Source organism: Palaemon carinicauda, chromosome 34 (genome assembly GCF_036898095.1).
Source record: "Palaemon carinicauda isolate YSFRI2023 chromosome 34, ASM3689809v2, whole genome shotgun sequence".
Classification (NCBI taxonomy): domain Eukaryota; kingdom Metazoa; phylum Arthropoda; class Malacostraca; order Decapoda; family Palaemonidae; genus Palaemon; species Palaemon carinicauda.
In genome coordinates this window covers 47,450,888-47,470,887 of record NC_090758.1, presented here as the reverse complement: position 1 = coordinate 47,470,887, position 20,000 = coordinate 47,450,888, and the positions used below count along the sequence as shown (strand labels likewise).

The following is a 20,000-nucleotide window of genomic DNA, read 5'->3' as shown; positions in this document are numbered from 1 at the left end:
ACGTGAGTAATTACCATCCCCATAAGATCGCTTCCATCATGTGGATCATAAAATGCTTCATCACCACTTACATTCCTCAAACCTTCTTGCTCAAACATATCTCTCATTTTCAGCCAACATTTTCTGGTGGCATCATCAAGAACATACAAAGGATTCTTCAATTTCCTAAATACACCTTCTTTCTTCAAATCTTTAGGAGGTTCAATAAAGACATCTCGATCCAAAGTTTTAGACTGCAGGAAAGCTGCCCTAATGTATACTGATTGCACATTAAACTTCTCATTTGCTGCTTCATCTAGAAATATTTTTACCCTTTCCCTCATAGCAGTAGGAAAATCCGCTTGACGTTTGCACTCTTCCTGGAAGCCTCTTGCGACTAATCTGGTATTATAATCAGCCTTTTGACCATCATGTTTTTCCTTCTTTGTAATTACCCATCTCTTTGTTGTCCATAATCTTTGACTTCCTCAAAAGAATCATAACCTTGGAGATTGTTGTATTTTTTTTCTTTAGCTTCAATCACTTCCGGCATCTTATGATATTTAAATGAGAGTTCCACTACAAATACAGTATCATCAAGGGGAAAGCATTTGTCCTTCTTAGACCTCAGCCAATAGGCACCAATAGAATCACCCTTTTGATCAACATAATCAATGCTTTCATGATTACATGTGCTCTTTTCCTCTCTCTTTCATAAAATTACTGACTTCATTCTGGTTTCTTTCCTCTTCATCTTCCTTTTCAATTAACGCAACCTTTTTAGAGTGAGATCTCATTTTTCTTCTGCATTCATTTCTTACTCCATCTTTCTTTTTATCAAGTTTCTCCTCAGTAATGTTACTTATTTTTTTTAATCAGCCCTTTGTCACTGTCTTTACGGGCATAAACTCTGTATGGCTGTACTTAACAATCTGCCACCTTTTTTAAATCTCCGTTTGCCCATAAGAAAACATCTCTGTTACTATGACAAAATACCTTTACTGGACCGCACCAGCTTTTATTATTCTTCTCATAAAATACGAGAATACCCTCTTCATATTCAGCGTCATTAAAACTACTCTTTTTCACTTTCGAAGCTTTGATCAACTTATTTTCAAATTCTTCTTCCCTAAATTTCTTGGTTATCTCATGGTGCCTCTCCATGATCTTTGAAACCTCTTCACTGTCAAATAAACTCTCTGTAGCTAAATTACCTGTTGAGATTCCTGGAAAAGTAATTGATTTTCCTGTAACTAGTCTCATGGGTTCATATCCATGTATATTTACATTAGTATTATGTGTCCATACTGCCATATTTACTGCCATTTTTAAAGCCATCTTTTTGTCTGTCTCTAGCATCTTGTTCATAGTAACATCAGCAAAATGATGATTTCTTTCATTTAAGCCATGCTCCAAGGAGAGTATGGTGGACCAAACTTTACTGTATAGCCAAACTTACTTGCCTATTCATTTAACTCCTCATTCTGTAATTCATTTCCATTGTCAGTCCAAAAACCAATTGAAGGAAAACCAAACCGCCAGTTCCAACCATTATTCAAAGCATCGAATGCAGTTTCCATTCGCTTATTTGAAAGTACTATACCTGAAATAAATCTTGTGAATGAGCAAACCATCCAAAGTATGTACTTATTTCCATTCTGCTTCAAATCGATAGCTACAATCTGGTTAAAACCAGTTACCTTTGGAATTGCTACTTTTGGCCCTCCCAAAGATCTTTTGAATTTCTGACAAACTCTACAATTAATTACTACCTTTTTAATTGTATTCCTAATTTCACTGTTTAACAGATTAGCATTTTTATATGCCCAAATTAGCTGTTCTTCTCATTTGTGGTTAGTTACCTCATGAATTCTTTTGACTTGTTTATAACTTTGTACATCCTTTTCCTTTTCCATAAAGAAAACTGTCTCATTTGCAGTCCATGTGCCACATTTGTATAGTTGCAAAGCTTGATGTCCTCCATCAGTATCATGAAACTGAAATCTTTTTGACTTCTGTAAATCAATAACCATGATCTTATCATGCATGCTATCTATGTTCCATTCCTTTAATTTATTTTTGCAGAACAAGAAAAGAACATTTTTTTGCGTCAATCACATATGTTTCAGCTATCATCTTTACAAAACCATCTTCAGAATCTTTTTCTTTCCATGCAACTGGAAGACTGATTATTTCTAAACTGTGAAAAACAGGTCCATCACCAAATCTAAAATCCCGAGAACAAGATTTACTTTCCAAATCCTCCTTTCTTATATCGTTAATATCGAGATACCTGTCTAGCCATTTCCTTCCAAGGAGAGTTTCTGGGCACCCGGTATCAATAATCCTTGCTTCCACTTCATCAACTTCTTTCGTGAAATGAACCTCCATAGTGTGATCAATTACTATCTACCTGTTTTCTTCAGCTACAAATCAAACATTATTTGCCTTCTTTAATATCTCTTTTAATTCTTTCATTTCCTTCATATGTTTCTCATTGCATTGTTCAATATTTCTTAGTCTTTCATCAACTTTCATTTCTGATTGTGATTTAAAGTTCGAAGACGATCTGTTAAATCTCCTTGCTGAACTGTCACGTGCTCTTGAGGCCGATCTAAATGACGTTCTTGATGATGACCGAGAAAGTGTTCTAGAAGGACCTCTTCTATAGTTACCTGATGCTGCTCTCCAAAATCTAGGATTTGAAGTGGATCTTCTATATCTGTTAAAGTTTGGTAGCTCTTTAAACTTTTAACACTCTTGGTAACGACTCCTGTAATCAGTGTAAAATGTAGACGTATTTAAAGATATATCTGATGTTGAATCTCTATTATTTGCCATTTTAAGCTTCCTAAACTCCATCTTTAATTTAGTAGCAACATCATCTTCATCAAGAGGTTTCCTTTCCACTCCATGGTCAATAACTTCTTTAAGGCGAGTCTTCTCATCCGAGGTTATTTTACCTCCTTCATGAGCTCTCTTTATCATTAATAAACTCAATACATAATTAAGACAAGCATTTATTTTTTCCCAGCCAAAACCTCTAAAATAGTTTTTACTGTCTTCAAAGTGCTGATAGCTGTACGATCGATCACAACTGTAATCACATATTCCTCAACCCTTTCTTTCTTCTTCTTCAAGCTTTCAATTAAATCGTTATATTTATTGTACTCACTATTTTTGTTATTACTGCTCCAATCCTCAGTTTTAACTCTGAATCTCTCAAAAGGTTGTTCAACCCAAATCGGTGGAAGCTTGGCTTTTGTAATCTGAGTTGGAGTTGGGAGAGATTTCATTTTTGAAGCGTTTTCCAGTAACTTTATCTGAATATCATTTTGTTTTGTCTACACATCGGTTAAGTCTGGCCCCGAGCTAATAGAATCAACAGAGCCGTTGACTCTGTGATCACTAACCTTAGACTTGTGAGTTGACTCCAAGAGCATAATGAAATTAAGTCTATTTTTCATATTTTCCTCGCACGCATCACAGAAAGTTTGAGATGTTCGGTTATCTATTGCGAGCATCTTGTACTTGAAACGGGTCAAATTTCTGAAACGATTTATTAAAATCTACACTTCTTTATCCTTGAATTTCTTTGATTTCGACTTTGCACAATCATCTTCCGTACCAATATGACGAAAGAGAGGGCCATTATAAGTTTTACATTTCACAAAATCAAATTTTACGGTAACCCTATTTATTTCCCTGAAATTCAAAAGGTTCTCAAAATCATTAGTAAGGTCGTTATCATTTCTGTATCCAGTGGTATCAAATGGAAACATATCTATTTATCTAAAGACCACCAGCAGGCATATAAGGATCATTCCAAGCCATACTGAGCAAATAATTGATTTCAGTAAAAATATCAATCCCCACCTCAATAGTAGAAACTATGAATTAAAATATACCTTAATGTCTGTTAATATAATGACAAAGTAAAACTTTAAATTTAATCACAAAAGCAAAACGTGACTCTTTTTTTATAAATAAGTGAAACAATGAAAAATCACAGCTAAGTTTGATGTATTAAGTTCACTTGCAAAAAGTTATCAACTACGGGAATAACAAAATAATCCGAAAGTAGGCCTTTGGTGCCATTCTATATTAACATTTCGTCAATCATTCGATTTGCTCCATAGTCTACTCACAGCTATCCTCTATACGTAAAGACTGGCTTTACAAACATCATGTGATTCTCCATGAATGCATTACTTCGGTAAGTTTCTTTTACTACAGGCATTACCTCACGATGTGCTTCTAGCGCCAATACACAGCTCCAAGTTTAGACCTAAGTAGACAGAAAGTACTTGTAATTCAGCCAAACGAAGATCTCATCCTCTGGGCTCACGTTCGTTAACCGTCTGTCATTCCCGAGTCTTCCTTTAGCAAATATTCCATGTAGGGGATGTCTCGGTATCATGCTTTATAGGTGAATCCGACAAGGGAAACGTAACAAATACGAATCTGCCAGATGACTTGAAAATCCCCACACCCCGGTGGTGAAGGTGGACGTCTACTCCATCGTCTTGATATTACCTTGCAGCATTCCACAATAAACTAACTATAAACTTTTCTTGATGCTTTAAGGTTATGGAAACCGGCAGTGTGTGTAGTATAAACTTTCCTGATGCAAAAAGCAATTCAGATCGGACGCTCTGCTACCAAATGATAAGCAGGTATTCAAAAGACGTTAGTTGTCTAATGGTACATTAATAACTAACAAAAATTTTACACCAGAGATGTAAGTAGAACTCATTGTTGACAACTTAGGATAACAATCCAATTACAAAACAAGGATACATGGATTAGGTACCATGTATTAGCCTAAGGGAAAGAAGAAGGAGGAAATTCAAGTTTTTTATGACTCTGTTTACTGTCAAAAACATCAGCCAAAAGGGTTGCCTCTCCCTTTGGACAATGAGGGACTGAGCCATCTGGTTTAAGTAAAGAAGGAACTGTTGCTTCTACACCAAAGTGTACAGATTTAAGAGCAGACCACCATTTATGTTCCTGAGTTGTACCAGAAAGGGTTTCTTTTATGGTTAAATTGTATTCCTTTTCAGTTGAAGAATGAATTCTCTGAGCAGAAGCTCTAGGCTGAGTATAGTTATTCCAGGTCAAATCAGATCTATTACCCTTCCAATGATGATAGGCCTCCTGCTTCCCCAAATAAGCATATCTACAATCATCATTGAACCACGGTTTGTCCTTCACTCCGTATCTTAGCACACGAGAAGGGATACGCCTATCAACTATGTTGACTAGATTCTCATTCAAAGGGATAACAGGACCAACACTACTATATAATTGTGACCAATTCAAGCACATAAGATCATGCAAAATCCCATTCCAATCAGCTTCAGATTTCATATAAATTTTACAGGAGTATGATACATCAGGGACAGGCTGCTCAGTCTTCACTACTAAAGAAATGAAGGCATGATCTGATGTCCCGACTGGAAAACCAACCCTACTTGTTATGTATACGAGGTACAAGCAATTACCAGACCAGTGGTAGGTTCAATTATGATTTGCTCACAGCCTGATTCACAGGCAAAGTCTAAAGCTCTTAAGCCATGGCGATCGGTAGGGGAGATAGAACTTAACCAGTCCCTACGGTGTGCATTGAAATCACCAACAAAGAAAAAAGAAGCCTTTTTATCATCTTTATGTATCCTAGCCATAATGGCAAGAAGACAATCAAAGATAGAATCATCCATGTCTGGATTCCGGTACATCAAACACAAATAAAAGTTGCTATGCCTGCCACACACGTTTATTGCCTGCATCTCACGACACCCACATTCATAGTAGGACTCAGGAGAAGCGTGGTACTCAGTCCTGATATACTTCGCCCTTCCCCTGGCCCTAGGGATGACATGACGTTTCAACATTATTGGCTTCTTGAAACCAGATAAAAAGAGCTCAAATGAGTGCCTAATATTAGAAACCAAAGTTTTTGAGCACAAAAGAATATCATACTCTCTGGACGCAACTATAAGGTCTTGAATATTTGCATGAAGACCACAAATATCGCAATACAGTAAATGACATTGAGGAAATCCAGAACGTAATGGTCCCGGATTTCGCTCAATGTCTACAGATAGTAGAAGAATTAACGGTAATAAAAAAGAGACACCATAATTGAAAAGTAGTAAACAAGAATTATAACAAAAACAATATGTACATGAATATTAATAAAGTGATTGATCAAACCCATAGACAATAGAAAAAAAGTCGGAAAAACTGGTCAACATGGAGGAGCCGATACACCACGCAAGGCTAAATACCGTCCAGGATAGCCACTTCAACTAAAGGGAGGACAGTAAGGATGGTTTGGAGAAGAAAAAGAATCAGATAAGGAAAACACAACCTCTTGATGAACCACCAGGCATCCATGTCCCTTCTATTAAGCATGCCTAACACACCATTTCAGTAAAACAAGAGGAAAAGAAAAAAAATAAGATAGAATTGTGGGCCCAAGCCAGAAGAGGACCATGGTGCAGAGGCTATGTCACTACCCAACAATGAAACAATGGTTTCATTTTGGGATATCCTTCTCCCAAAAGAGCTGCTTACCATAGCTATAGAGTCTCTTCTACCCTTACTAAGAGGGAAGTACATTTAACAATTTCAGTACAGTGCACAACTCCACCTCTATGATATATCAAGTTCAAACAAGTTTCAAATGAAAGATTTTTATTTCCGAATTCTTTTACAAAAAAAAAAAAAGAAACAAAAAAGTCCTTTATGTGCAATCCTGTGAAATTTAAACCCCTTCTATTTTATTAAGATATTTTTAGTTTTTAGAGTAATAATATAAATATGTTAAATGGTATTATTCTAAGTTTATACACCTTCCTTGAACAATAATACCAAGAACATTATTTCTACCTATAACTTATTATTATTATTATTATTATTATTATTATTATTATTATTATTATTATTATTATTATTATTATAATCATTATTATTATTATTATCATTAATTGCTAAGCTTCTACTGTAGTTGGAAAAGCAGAATGTTATAAGCCCAGGGGCTCCAATAGGGAAAATGTCGCAGTGAGGAAAGGAAACAAGGAAAAAATAGATAGTTTAAGAGTAACATCAAAATGCAGTAAATATCTCCTATATAAGCTATAAAACTTTAACAAAACATGAGGAAGAGAAATTAGATACAATAGTGTACCTGAGTGTACCCTTAAGCTAGAGAACTCTAACCCAAGATAGTGGAAGACCATGGTACAGAGGCTATGGCACTACCTAAGACTAGAGAACAATGGTTTGCTTTTTGAGTGTCCTTCTCCTAGAAGAGCTGCTTACCATAGCTAAAGAGTCTCTTCTGCTTTTACCAAGAGGAAAGTAGCCACTCAAAATTACAAGGCAGTAGTTAACCCCTTTGGTGAGGAAGAATTGTTTGGTAGCCTCAGTGTTGTCAGGTGTATGAGGACAGAGGAGAATCTGTAAAGAATATGCCAGGCTATTCGGTATATGTGTAGGGAAATGGAATAATAATAATAATAATAATAATAATAATAATAATAATAACAATAATAATAATAATAATAATAATAATAATAATGATATAAATTTTTTTATCGTTATTACAAAGTTATAGCAATAATAATAACAATAACAAGATAAGTAGACAGAGGTTTATGGAGGATTGTATTGAACACACCGCAAACGAAGCCTTTGCTTTATAGTAAAGAGTTTTCAAAGTCAATACATCTTCATTCGCTCATATTATAACATAATAAAGATAATATTGAATGGTTATTCTTGATAATAAAATGATAAAATATGATATCATTATTAACAATAAAAAGTGTAATAATTACTAGCATAATAATACTAAAAGTGGAACTATGTAGGCTGGGATGGTTCTATATATACAGGTCCGGATGGTAGTGAGTTTGGGTGCTGGTTGTTAATTGGTCCCTGTGAACATAGGTTGTACCAAGTCTGGGATGGAGCAGCTCTCCCATCGGCAGAGGCACTCACTGGGAGAGAATGCGTGAGATTGAGGCTCCTGTTACACTCTCAGATGTAAGAGATAGAAGGGTACTGGATATATCTGTGCTGGGCTCCACTAGTGGGGCTCTACATCAAGCAAGGTGTTATGCAGCTCAGCTCCAAAGTCCAGCGAGCCCCGAGCTGCTTCCTTATTGACTGAGGCGCTCGCCAGGAGAGTTTCAGTCACAGGCAATATGTCTGGTCGCTGATCATTCTTATGTTCGTCGATGTTGGAGAGAGGTTGGTTGGTGTTCCTACAGCAGGAGGTTGGGGGGAGGAGTATCTTCTGTGTGGTTGGGCTTTTCCTGCTATATGAGCAGGGCTTGCAGGATCCTTAGTGCTCTGCTGTCTGGGGCGTTGCCGATAATCATTATATTGCCAGTGATGCTTTTGTAGTGCATGAGGAGTTGGCGCATCTTAATAGCACCCAGCTGAACAGCTCCAGGTATCAAGACAAACATTTAGAAAATTTCATTTCTGTCATTCCAATCAACGGTAGGAAACATGACTTCTTCAGAAAGTCCTGCGCGGGAGGGGCCGTGTTCTTCTTCATAATGAGGGATCTGGTCCCCATTGTTTGATGATAAATGATAAAGTTGCTTTCAGTTTCTACTTCTGGGGCTATAACATTGTTCTTAATAATTTCCAACAAAGCCTTCTTGTATTCCTGGTGATGTTTGTACATGAAGCCCTAATAGTAAAGGTACAGGTACTGCTGTGTAATTAACATTCTCAGTAAAGAAAGAGAAAAACTCATAGAAAACGCTGCTGCAAGTACCCAGGGCACCTGCATACGTAGTATGGCTATGGCATTGCAGTTTAACTGATAATCCTTGTTATGTTACAAGCCAGCAAAATTCTACGAAAATATCCCTAGTAGTGCTTACGGTTCCTTCAAGCAGAGTACAGTCAGAGTACTGTAGTGTACCGATGATCCTACATGTTCAGATAAAACTAAGAAAACCCCCAGACAATCCAGGCTGGATGTAACTATAATCCTGCATGCTAAGTATAGTCCAAGTAGTGTGGTGCAATTGAAATTTTGGGTTAAGTCATATATTCCAAGAATGCTACCAAAAATGGTAGAAGTGCCATGGTATTACATTACTGAGCATATTCCTGGTACTGTGGATTACTTAATATTTACCAGTGATGTTAAATTATCCGATAAACACAGCAAAAATTCTGAACATTGATACTTGATTTGCCATTGGGTATTCCGTAAAGAGGATAGTTAAGGTACTTGAATGGAATTCTTAGAACTGAACACAAGTGGGGTTCTGTTGTTATTACTCATATTGCTATTATTATTCTCGTCCAGTTTTTTTATCACTAATAACTCCAAAAATTTTGAAGTGTTTGCTTTTAAACTTAAGCAGCATTGTTAGCCAAATAGGGGAAGCATAAATCAAGAATATTCTTCAGGTTCCTGCAGCGCCCATATATATGAAGAAATTAAAATAAAAAGACTGATCTTCGGAATCTCTAAGACCACTGCATCAGTATCATTCATATTTTTGCTGAAGATATCTTGGTTCATGATCTAGTGCAGATGCAAGTCAGAGCTAGTTCTTTTACGTTGTTTTTGAGATATCATGACATCAAAAGAGGCTGCCACATGGACAAAGAAGCTAAATCAGAAACTACTTGGTCGACTTGAACCAAATTTGGTGAAAATATAGAGGATCATGGGGCAACGTGAACTGTGCAATATTAATGACCTTGACCTTGACTTAGAAGTCACTGGACAATTTTTAGGAAAAAGACTGATTTTTGTAAAAAAGTAAAAAAAAAATATGTATGGTACTAGCTAGCCCGATACCATGCGAGGTTTCATCCAAGCCTGAAAAGTTGTGATTACATGAGCTTCCTAGGCAACCTTGACAGTAAAATGCTAGCTACTTGGTTAAAAAGTGTAGTATAGTTCCCTTTGTGGGCCTATAATTAATACTATGCTATATCCAATCTTTCTATTGTTTCAATATACTTAAGGACTTATTATTTGTAGATTGTGTGTGGACTTCTTTCTAAAAAGTGCTTCAGCTATTCTAATGTTCTCCAGTTATTATTATTATTATTATTATTATTATTATTATTATTATTATTATTATTATTATTATTATTATTATTATTATTATTATTATTATTATAATCTTAAGGTAGCCTACTCAAAAATATATCTTATTCCATAACTGTAGTAAGACTGTTGAATGTTGTAGCTTTTTAATTTTCTGTGTCATTCGTTGTCACTAATCAATTTGAATAATGGGTTAGTTCAAAGTTATGGAAAGAAAAAAAAAATATGATCTATTATAACTATGGCTAGGGTAGCACACCTTGAATTGGGCTTTGTCTAGCATTTTTACGAATGAATTATCTTAAACATAGATAGCAAAGCCTGCCGTAAATGTTAGATAAATCCCTGAACGGAGTTGTCATCAACTGTTGTTTGGACTTTCTAACCTTGGTGAAGGAAGGCTAGATGCAGGATTCGTCTATCTTATTGCTGGTGTTATAACCTGATAAAACCATGCAGTTGATAGATATGTGATAACCTACTAATATCATAGTAATGTGACATACATTTCTTCGCACATGTATCACACACGCTTGTACATTGTAACGGTATTTCATTTTTTTTTTTTTTATAAATTCTGTTCACCGAGTACTGACTCGACAATAATTAGGGGATTCATTTCACCCCTCTCTCCGTCACTGGCACTTGACGTCAAACTTCTCATGTTAACCATTATTATTATTATCTTTTGTTTCCACTTTTTCAATAATCGCACGTCGGATAAAATCCCATAGCACAGACGTTAATCTATTTCTACCCCACGCCTGACACCATTTAATATGACCCGATCTGGGTCATATTGGGGTTTAATCAAGTTAGGAAAACACGAATGTGGTGGGTGGTTCATGCACAAATAATAGCCGAGTTGATCGTTTTACACAGACAATATTCTCTTAAGATTACATGGGAGCCCTTAATTGTCATTACGTTACGTTATTAAGAAAAGCACCCCAGAAAAATGGTACACAGTTCTGTACACATGTTGGCACCTGCCCTTCCTTGTGTAACACCTCTATGGGCCTCCAAAAAATATTAAATGTCTGCTGGTGTCACCAACTTCTCTTTGAAGGACTATGTTGACGATGTCGGTTCCAGGTCGTTTAGTACCTCCTCAAACAACCCCTCCCCCTCTCCCCATTGTCTTACATATCTTGCTATTTCTTGCTTTCCCAGCATTTAAAGAACCTCCTAATTACTGTACAAGATGAGAAGAGCTGCAGGACTGCATAATTTTGGAGAAAATGGAGAGCGTGCTCTTTTAAACAAATACCCACTCTATTACTAGATAATTTTATAATGACTGTATCCCCTCTAAGTACATTCTCCCTGGGTGTGTCTGTAATTTACCTGTGAATCATTGTTATTTTACACTATGATCATTTTACAATAAACTGTTCCAGTAATCTAAAAGTCAGCGAGAGACTTATATCTAGAGTTTTGTTGAAGATGTACTTGAATCAGATATTCACTTTCAAGAATATTTCTGCTCATGGTTCTGGGAAAATTAACCTAAACAATAAATCCTCTTATGATGTAAAGGTTATCTATTTCCCTGCCTCTCATCATTCATTATCTAATTGCCACAGATAGTGACAAATTGTTGACCTTGCAGTTGGATAAAGAGCATTAAAAATAAGTGTAATAATGAGCAAGAGACCAAGTGTCACATCTACTGAAAACTGACTTAAGGCATGAACAATGATGAAATAAGAAACTAGAATAACACAAAAGAGGCAATAAATAGACTTCTAGGGAGAAGAGGAAATGAAAAACTCGGAAGGAAAATCAGTTAAAAAGCATAACGAAAGAAGATAAAAGACTAGTGGATGTCCTTAGAAAAATTAAGAAAATCCTGACAATGATGTAGAGAATAGTAGGAGCTAGGAGGGGTGACTTGTACAAGTTACCCACGGAGGACCATTAGGGAAGAGACCTTAGTGCCTTTCTGCCGAGATGGGTGGGTCAGAAATGACAACGCCCAGGGGAGGAAACGTTTTTGAGGAGACACACCCGTCCCTGTGAGAGCGGCAAGACAATGTTCCTGTGGGGAACAAAGATTGTACGTCCACATAGGCATCTAAAATGGCTGGTTTGTTCAGTTTACCATCGCTGGAGCAACAATATCGAAATTCACCATTCGAGGTGACAGGCCAAGACCCATCTATTGGGTTCCGTGAGACGTTTATCATCACCAGATTGGGTGCTCATAAAGGCACTAACAATGGAGGACTTTATCGTCGAATCAACAGCTGCGGGCACTCTGACAAACACAGAATGCCCACGAAGGCCAAGGACAATCCCAGAAATTTGAAGAGGTTCCAGACAGCAACTTTAGAACAACAACTATCAACCCACACATAAGTTAAGCAATGGGGTAAAATATATGTAATTTTATGATTAACGATTATGTTGTAGGATTATGTGTAGAGTAACGAATTCGTAATTCCGTTTTCTTTATGGAGTGTTAAAGTGAAATGAAGAACTAGTCGAGTGAAATTTTTTCCAGTGTTAAAGCTTCAAGTAGAGATTGATTTTTCTTTTCTAAATATGAAAAAATATTATTGATTCTGTAACTGTGTGGATAACTAAGATGTTGTTCTTTACACTGTGTGAACTATAGATTTTCATTGCATGGTTCCTTTGGTTTAAAGTAATTTGACCTTGTTATTTAAGACCTTTGCTGCCAAACATGTTGATTTTTTTTCTTTTCAGGATAAAATTTGAGTTAGAGAGTAAAATGTGAGTAGCCATATTATTGCCCGTCAATAGTTAATAATTGTCCGATGTCTAAAAGCTAATAACTCGAAAACATACTATTTCAAACTTTGGTAGAATTTTTTCCACTTATTGTTCAATTTTAGAGAGAAAGATATCATTGAAAAGAGAAATATAAATCCCATGAAATACTTCACCAGAATCTTGATTTTCCCTATTCTCTTTGTTTCATGATTTGTGTTTACCAGTGTCACGTAGGACCTGCTTGAAACCCCTGTTGGAGGTCATGTAAATGACCTCTGCCTGCTGGTTCGCCTGGGAATGCATGCTGTCTCAGCTTCCACCGGCGACAGGATTCTGTCACCGTGTCAATCTGCAGACAAAGGGTTTTTTTTCTGTCACCTCATTGTTCTTACAGATTGCTTGGGAGAGCAACAGCCAGGAGACGAAGGCCTTCAGGATAAGCATCCGGTTAGAGACAAAACGGACTACTACCTGGATACCCCTAAGACATGTGGCATCTACTCATGAACGCCATGTGCCACGACCAGCGGTGTGTCACGCCTCGTAGTTAGTCAGGTTAGAGTCACTGTCAAGGTACCAGGGTTCGTAATTACTCCATTGTTCAAGACCACCACCAAAAGAACTTTGTGTAAAATTATACTTGTTTTTTTAAAGTAGACAGATGAAGTATGAGTAACAATAATATGATTTTATGTAACTGTACTTTCGTTTCCTAGCTGATTGTTCGCCCAAAAATAGTATTTTGATATTTGAAATGCAAAAGAGTACTTATCATTAATGTAAAAAGAAAGACGCTTTGCCAAATTTTCAAGTAACTTAAGCGTGCTCAAGAAAACTATGTAACTTTTTACTTAAATACCATAAGTTGAATCATAGCTTAATCTCTGTCTAATCCTGCTTTCTGAAAATGTATTTTGTTTGAATTATCTGTAACTTGACAATTTTGGAAGCTTTGCGGTAGGATTGATTCAACGATTAGTGGAAAAACATAATAAATTACAAAATGAATGTACAGGGACTTGAAGATTTGTACATTGAGGTCGACGAAACTGTGGGAGGCCTACTGCATTTCGTAAGGACACAAGGAGAACCTCTACACAGTGGAACATCGATGGGCACAGAGGGTCCAACACAGCAGGGAGCATACCAAAACAGCTCTTCACTGGAAGATGGGTTCGAACCCAAGCTCGGAGGAAATGGAAGACACAGCGACTCAAGCGGTTTCCAACCACTGTCAGAGTATGTCCCTATCTTTGAAGATAGAGTGCTACGGCGAGGGCGAAGATATATATCGATCGAAGCCTTCCTCGCATCTGCTGAAGCAGCGACATCGGAGCGATGCTGGTCAGACCGTCAGAGAATTGCTTTGGTAAAATAGAGAATTAGAGGAAAAGCACATAGGAGGGTAAAAAGGGACATAGAATTCATGAAGCCCAAGTCTTGGGAACACCTGAAAGTACACCTACAACGGATATTAGGCCTAGGTGCCGCCAGTTTGCATCAGTATATTTGCAATTATGTTCCTGTTCGAGAGGAAGGCGAACATTACTACGACTTCTTCGAGCGTATAGCAGCAGACTTAGATGACTTTTTGGATGGCCAGATGCATTGGAAGGCGTGAAAGAACCCTGGTTGAAGAAGGATATGGCTATGCATGTACCCGGATATGCGTGGGGTGCACTGATGCTGCCCATACCTGTGGAGAGGGCGATGGAAAACGTGCAGAATGTAATAGAAAGCACAGAAGCCGCACGCCAGCTGGAAGGACAACGGCAACAGCGACCTTCATCATTGTCATCATCGTCAGTGAGCCATCCGAGGGGACAGAAGAAATCGTCGGAACAAGGAGCAATCCCGAAGACCAAAACCCAGAAGAAGATGCATTGTTGTAACTGCAAACAGCAGGGACACTACGCGAGCCAATGCAATGCGGCTCGAACCCCCACCGCGGGAGCAACAGCAACGCCCCAAACAGCAGGAGGAAAGACACCTGTGATGGGAACAGCGCCTGCGATGGGAACGACATCATATTACCCCAATCATTTGGTGGGTTTTACGCAGGCATCCCCAGGATGGAGGGCCCCAGCAATACAACTGCCGGAGCCTGCAGCTTGGTCGACGCCGCAAGCACAAGGAGGACCCCCAGCGGCGCCAGCGGCGCCTAGGACGACCCAATAGGAAGAAGACCGATGACAGTACCCCAGCAACCTGTTATCAAAGTTAAGTTCCCTTCTGGTTTTAAGAGATGTTTAATAGATACAGGGGTATTTATGTCTCTTATTATGTAAGCACATATTACAGTCAGTCAGGTGCAATACGAGGTTCCTTCAAAATGTCAAGGTCTAGGGGAAAAAGAAGTTCTCATAAATAGTTTTTGTTCACAACCTTTTGAATTGGGAGACGAGAAATTCATTCATGATTTCTACGTCGTTCCTGAGTTTGGTATTTCGGGGATAGATGTTATTTTTGGTTCAGATGCTATCTGATTATTAGGGTTAAATGTACTTTCATGTCCTGAGGGATTAACGGTAACTTTGAGGGATCAAATCCTACCCATAGGAGGGACAGTCGCATCAATAGCACCCATAATAAAACCTGTTGTTAACGTAACTGATAAGTAGGACCTTCGACTTACACAAGAAGTGTGTATAGACCCTTGTGTTGCTATGGTGATTGGACTGTGTGTGTGTATCGGAAATGTGAAAGAAGGGGTGGGCGTACTTATGCTGCATGTAGACTTTGAAGATTACGTGTTGTAGGACTCAATAGTGCAAATCCAAGAAGGGAAGGTAAGAATATTATTCCACAACTTTACATCAGTGCCAGTGTTGATTAAAGAGGATACGCTAATTGCGTGGGTAGAATAGAATACTGATTTAGTGTTTAACGCCGCATTTTAGCAAAGTATCTCATCAGATCGCGCATGCGCATTAAAACATTTGGGATATAGTTTGATACCTGTTCAATATCATTATGTAGCCAAGATTTTGGAAGAACATCAGGATGTATTTATTTTAGAGGAAGAACCTCCGGGTTATTGTGACTTTATGCACTTCAGTATAGATATGGGAGATAGTCCGCCAGTTGTAACATACCCTTATAGAGTACCTTTTGCATATCAGGCTGAAGTAAATAGCCAGTTAACAGAGATGAATGAGAATGTAATAATCTCGGTCTCTGATTCCCCTTGGTGATCTCCTATAGAAGTAGTAGAAAAAAAGTCTAGTGTAAAGTCAGGAATAACATGTTCTTTTTGACGTTAGATCTTAAGTCTGGGTATCATCAAATAGCACTCGATCCCAAGAGTAGGGAGAAAACCACATTTGTTGCTGGTGACTCATTGTACTCCATTATACTTTGCCATTTGGATTAAAGAATGCGCCCGCGCATTTTTCACACGTAATGTTGAGCGTATTTTCTGGATTGGTAGGCAATGCAGTGTTAATCTACCTTGATGACATAATAATTTTGGGGAATAATGTAGAAGAACATGTGACTAATTTAGTTAAAGTCCTTGAGGCGTTGAGACATCATAATTTGAAGGTCAACCTAGCAAAGTGTCAGCTGTTCCAGCCAGAGGTTCAGTTTCTAGGTCACATGTTAACTAACAAGGGCGTAAGCCCGATGGCAGATAATAATAGAAGCTATTCAAACATTTCCGCAGCCTCTCACCCCTAAGCAACTTAGTTCTTTTTTAGGGTTAGCATCTTATTACAGCCGTTTCATTAAAGACTTCGGAAAAATCTCGCGACCCTTACATAAACTTAGAAAAACAGAAAATTTGGAATGGACTCAAGAACACGAAGATGCGTTTCAAAAGTTGAAACAAGTTTTGTCTGAAGATAGATTCTTCGGCTTCCCTAAATTTGATCGGGAGTTCTACGTGACATGCGATGCTAGCGATGTTGCCATTTTCGGAGTTATAGAACAGATAGATGATGACGGAATTCTCCGTCCAGTAGCTTTCGCTTCACGAGCGTTGAAGGGGCTGGAAACCCGTTATTCAGTGTTAGATAAAGAGGCATTGGCCATGAAGTTCGTGTTAAAAACAAATCATTATTTTCTGTTGGTACATAAAATTTGTATCAGGCCTGATCATTAACCCCTAACGTACATTTTTAAGAAGTCATATCTATCAAGTCGTCAGGCTAGATGATTGGAAGCATTGTTGGCGTTTGACATCGTTGGCTTTGAATATACACCAGGACGCAATAATGTAGTAGAGGATGCCTTATCTCGTTCTGTGGCCGCTATAACAAGGTCGATGAGTATGTCACTGGCTGCGCGGGAACGCAAGTTGATGGCACTCAATGACCCCTCCTAGCTGGGAGAGAACTCAGCTGATAGGACGGAGTGTGAGCGTGTGTTTGTTAGGCTCAGTTGAGGAATGAATGAAGTAAATACCTAGCGTATGAAGGAATCTGTCCTTGAAGCTTACAACGTCCGTGAGGATGATTGTGATTGGGAGATAAAACAGTTAATAATGGCCCAGAATTAAGATATTGTATGGGGACTAGTTAAGGCTTACATTAGGGGAGAAACAGAAGAATTCCCTACTCACATTTTGCTTCCATCTAATAGATATGTAATAGAAGACGATGTTTTGTATGTTACTGATGTGAGACGAAAAGAGCTGATTCATCGAACTGTACTACCCACTCCTTTCATATGGAACGCTATGGCCTTATCGCATTAATCGCCAGTATCCGGTCATGTGGGCGTGGCAAATACCCTTAGAAGGGCCGCTGATAATTTTTTTGAAAAGGCATGAAACAGATGATAAAGGATTATATAGATGCGTGTCACCTTTGTCACTTGTTTCGATCACATAGATTAAATGTACCTCCCACTTGAGTCTGGCTTTTAGTTAAAGAGAAATGGCAACGTGTACACCTTGATTTGATAGGCCCCTTGCCTGTATCTTACGCAGGACATAAGTATATTTTTGTGCTAGTAGATGTGCAAACTAGATATATATTCGTGCAACCTTTGATTGACAAGTCTGCCCAGGAAGTCACTAGAGCGCTTAGAGCTTTCATTGAACTGTTCGGTACTCCTAAATAAATTTTGTCAGATCACGGAACCGAATTTGTGTATGAAGTATTCAGTCGAATATCTGAATTGTATGGCTCTAAGCATTCCCCCATTCTTGCATATAGGCCTGGTTGAAATGGGTTGATAGTCTAAAAATTGGGTCCTAATTAGTATTCTTAAATACCTAGTAGTAGATAACTCGAGTATCTGGTCAGATATGTTGTCTACAACTTAGTTTCCCTTAAACACAGGATATAATGAGAGTGTTGGAGATACACCTTATTATTTGGTTTTCTGTCAAGATCCAAATTTGCCGTGTGATGTTTTCACGAAAAAGGAGAAACTACCTGTGTATAACGTAGAAGATTTTCGCTCTGATGTTGCCAACGTAAATAAGAGGGCTTTTGAAGTTACAAATAAGTTTTTAAAGAGAGCCCAGGAGAGGAACATTCGTAGTTACAACAGTAGATTTAAAAAGAAATCACACGAGATTCAGATTGGTGATCGTGTGCATATAAAACTGTTTCAGGGTAGAGAGCATAGGTTCGAATTAGCTTTTATTGGTCCGTTTAGAGTGATCCTTACTAACCACAATAAAATAACTGTGAAGAGCATAGCCAGAGGTAATGTATATGAGGTTCACGCCTCGATCGTCAAGATCTTGCCAGAAAATGAGATGACGAGTTCAGAAAATAAGAATGTGTCATCAATATGCCCTGTTTTGGATGCCAATGATGAGTTTCAGCACATTCCTCGAACTCCCTCTTCTGCCGAGAGGGAGAGAGAGAGAGAGCCTGAGAGAGAGAGAGAGAGAGAGAGAGAGAGAGAGAGAGAGAGAGAGAGAGAGAGAGAGAGCCTGTGAGGAGAGAGAGAGAGAGAGAGAGAGAGAGAGAGAGAGAGAGAGAGAGAGAGAGAGGTGACCGGCCCTTAAAAGGCAGTGAGCCTAAGCTTGGTGTCAGTTAGCCAGGTTTTAACGATAGGCTTAGGTTAACTAATTAGCCATGGGAAGTGTCCGACATTTTGCGCAGTGTGTTTGCTAACTGCTTGCATCTGTGTGAACATTGAAGTGAGAGTACGTAAAGGCGTTGTCTTTGATGAGAGATTTAGGTTGTCTTTCACGTCTGACGTACATGTCTTGTTAATTAGTTATGATCCCATGAAAGTTGCGAGTTCACTAGTTACGATTCTGGGTCAGATTAGAAAGTTAGTGGGTCAATTGAAACTGGTTAAAGAAGTCGCCATGTTTAAACTGTGAGCGATTCTTGAAAACGTAAAATGAGCCCTTAGTAATTCATTGGATACCTTCGAAGACTTCATGGTTTCAAAAGGGGATAGAAAGAAACGTACAGCTAATTGTATTGGCGAATTGATTGGATATTGGACTGGTCTAATTACCCGGTCGGAACTCGATCAGTTAGAGACCGCTTTAACCATGGAAGAGAAAAATACGCACGTCATGAACAATAAAGTAATATCTCATACCCGTATCGTACATGAGAAATTGAAGACAGTTTTTATGGCTGTAGCTAAAGGGCAGGAGGCACTAAGCATTTTAGAGAGGAGGATTAATGATTTTGGGGAGAAATTAGAACAAATCCAAAGAGATATGATTTATGTAGAAAGCACTAAACAATTAGCTTTTGTAGCTAGTGAGCTCACTCTATACTTAGAAAACGTGGCAAGCCAGATTCAACAAGTGGCAAACACGGGGGAAATTACATCCGACATTCTACCCCCCAGGGAATTTTTGAGAATAATTAAGAAAATTCATGAGGCAGTGCCAATGTTTATTCTTCCTGTAGAGAATAATTTAGCGGAGTTCTATAGAATGTCATCCATGACGGTTAGTAATTAAAGGGCAAGTTTTATTTTTCCGTAGAGATACCTGTTAAGAATGAGGATTCAGATTTTCGTTTGTTTGAAATAAGGTCACTGTGGACACAGACCGTAACAGAGGAATTCGCAACTCGGGTATCAGTTGATCTGCCATATTTTGCTGTGAACCATAGGGACACTTATTGAGCAATCTATATATGGAATTTTTGAAAGCAGAATCTTAAATAACATCATATCTAATAATGTAAAATGGTTTTGATATATTGACGACATAATATGTGTGTGGCCACGAAATGAAAATTTAGATAACTTTTTT

At 38.1% G+C, this 20,000-nt stretch overlaps 1 protein-coding gene across 1 annotated transcript in view; it reads right to left on the bottom strand.

The window, feature by feature from the left end:
• Positions 1–2,370, bottom strand: part of LOC137626888 (uncharacterized) — an 11,081-nt gene extending 8,711 nt beyond the window's left edge. The window contains exons 1-3 of the mRNA XM_068357873.1: positions 2,232–2,370; positions 1,029–1,205; positions 1–466 (exon numbers count right to left, since the gene is read on the bottom strand). The exon at positions 1–466 is cut by the window's left edge and continues 228 nt beyond it. Of these exons, the coding sequence (XP_068213974.1) occupies positions 1–466; positions 1,029–1,205; positions 2,232–2,370 (782 nt within the window). The remainder of the gene's footprint in view (positions 467–1,028; positions 1,206–2,231) is intronic.
• Between the last annotated feature and the right edge of the window lie 17,630 nt (positions 2,371–20,000).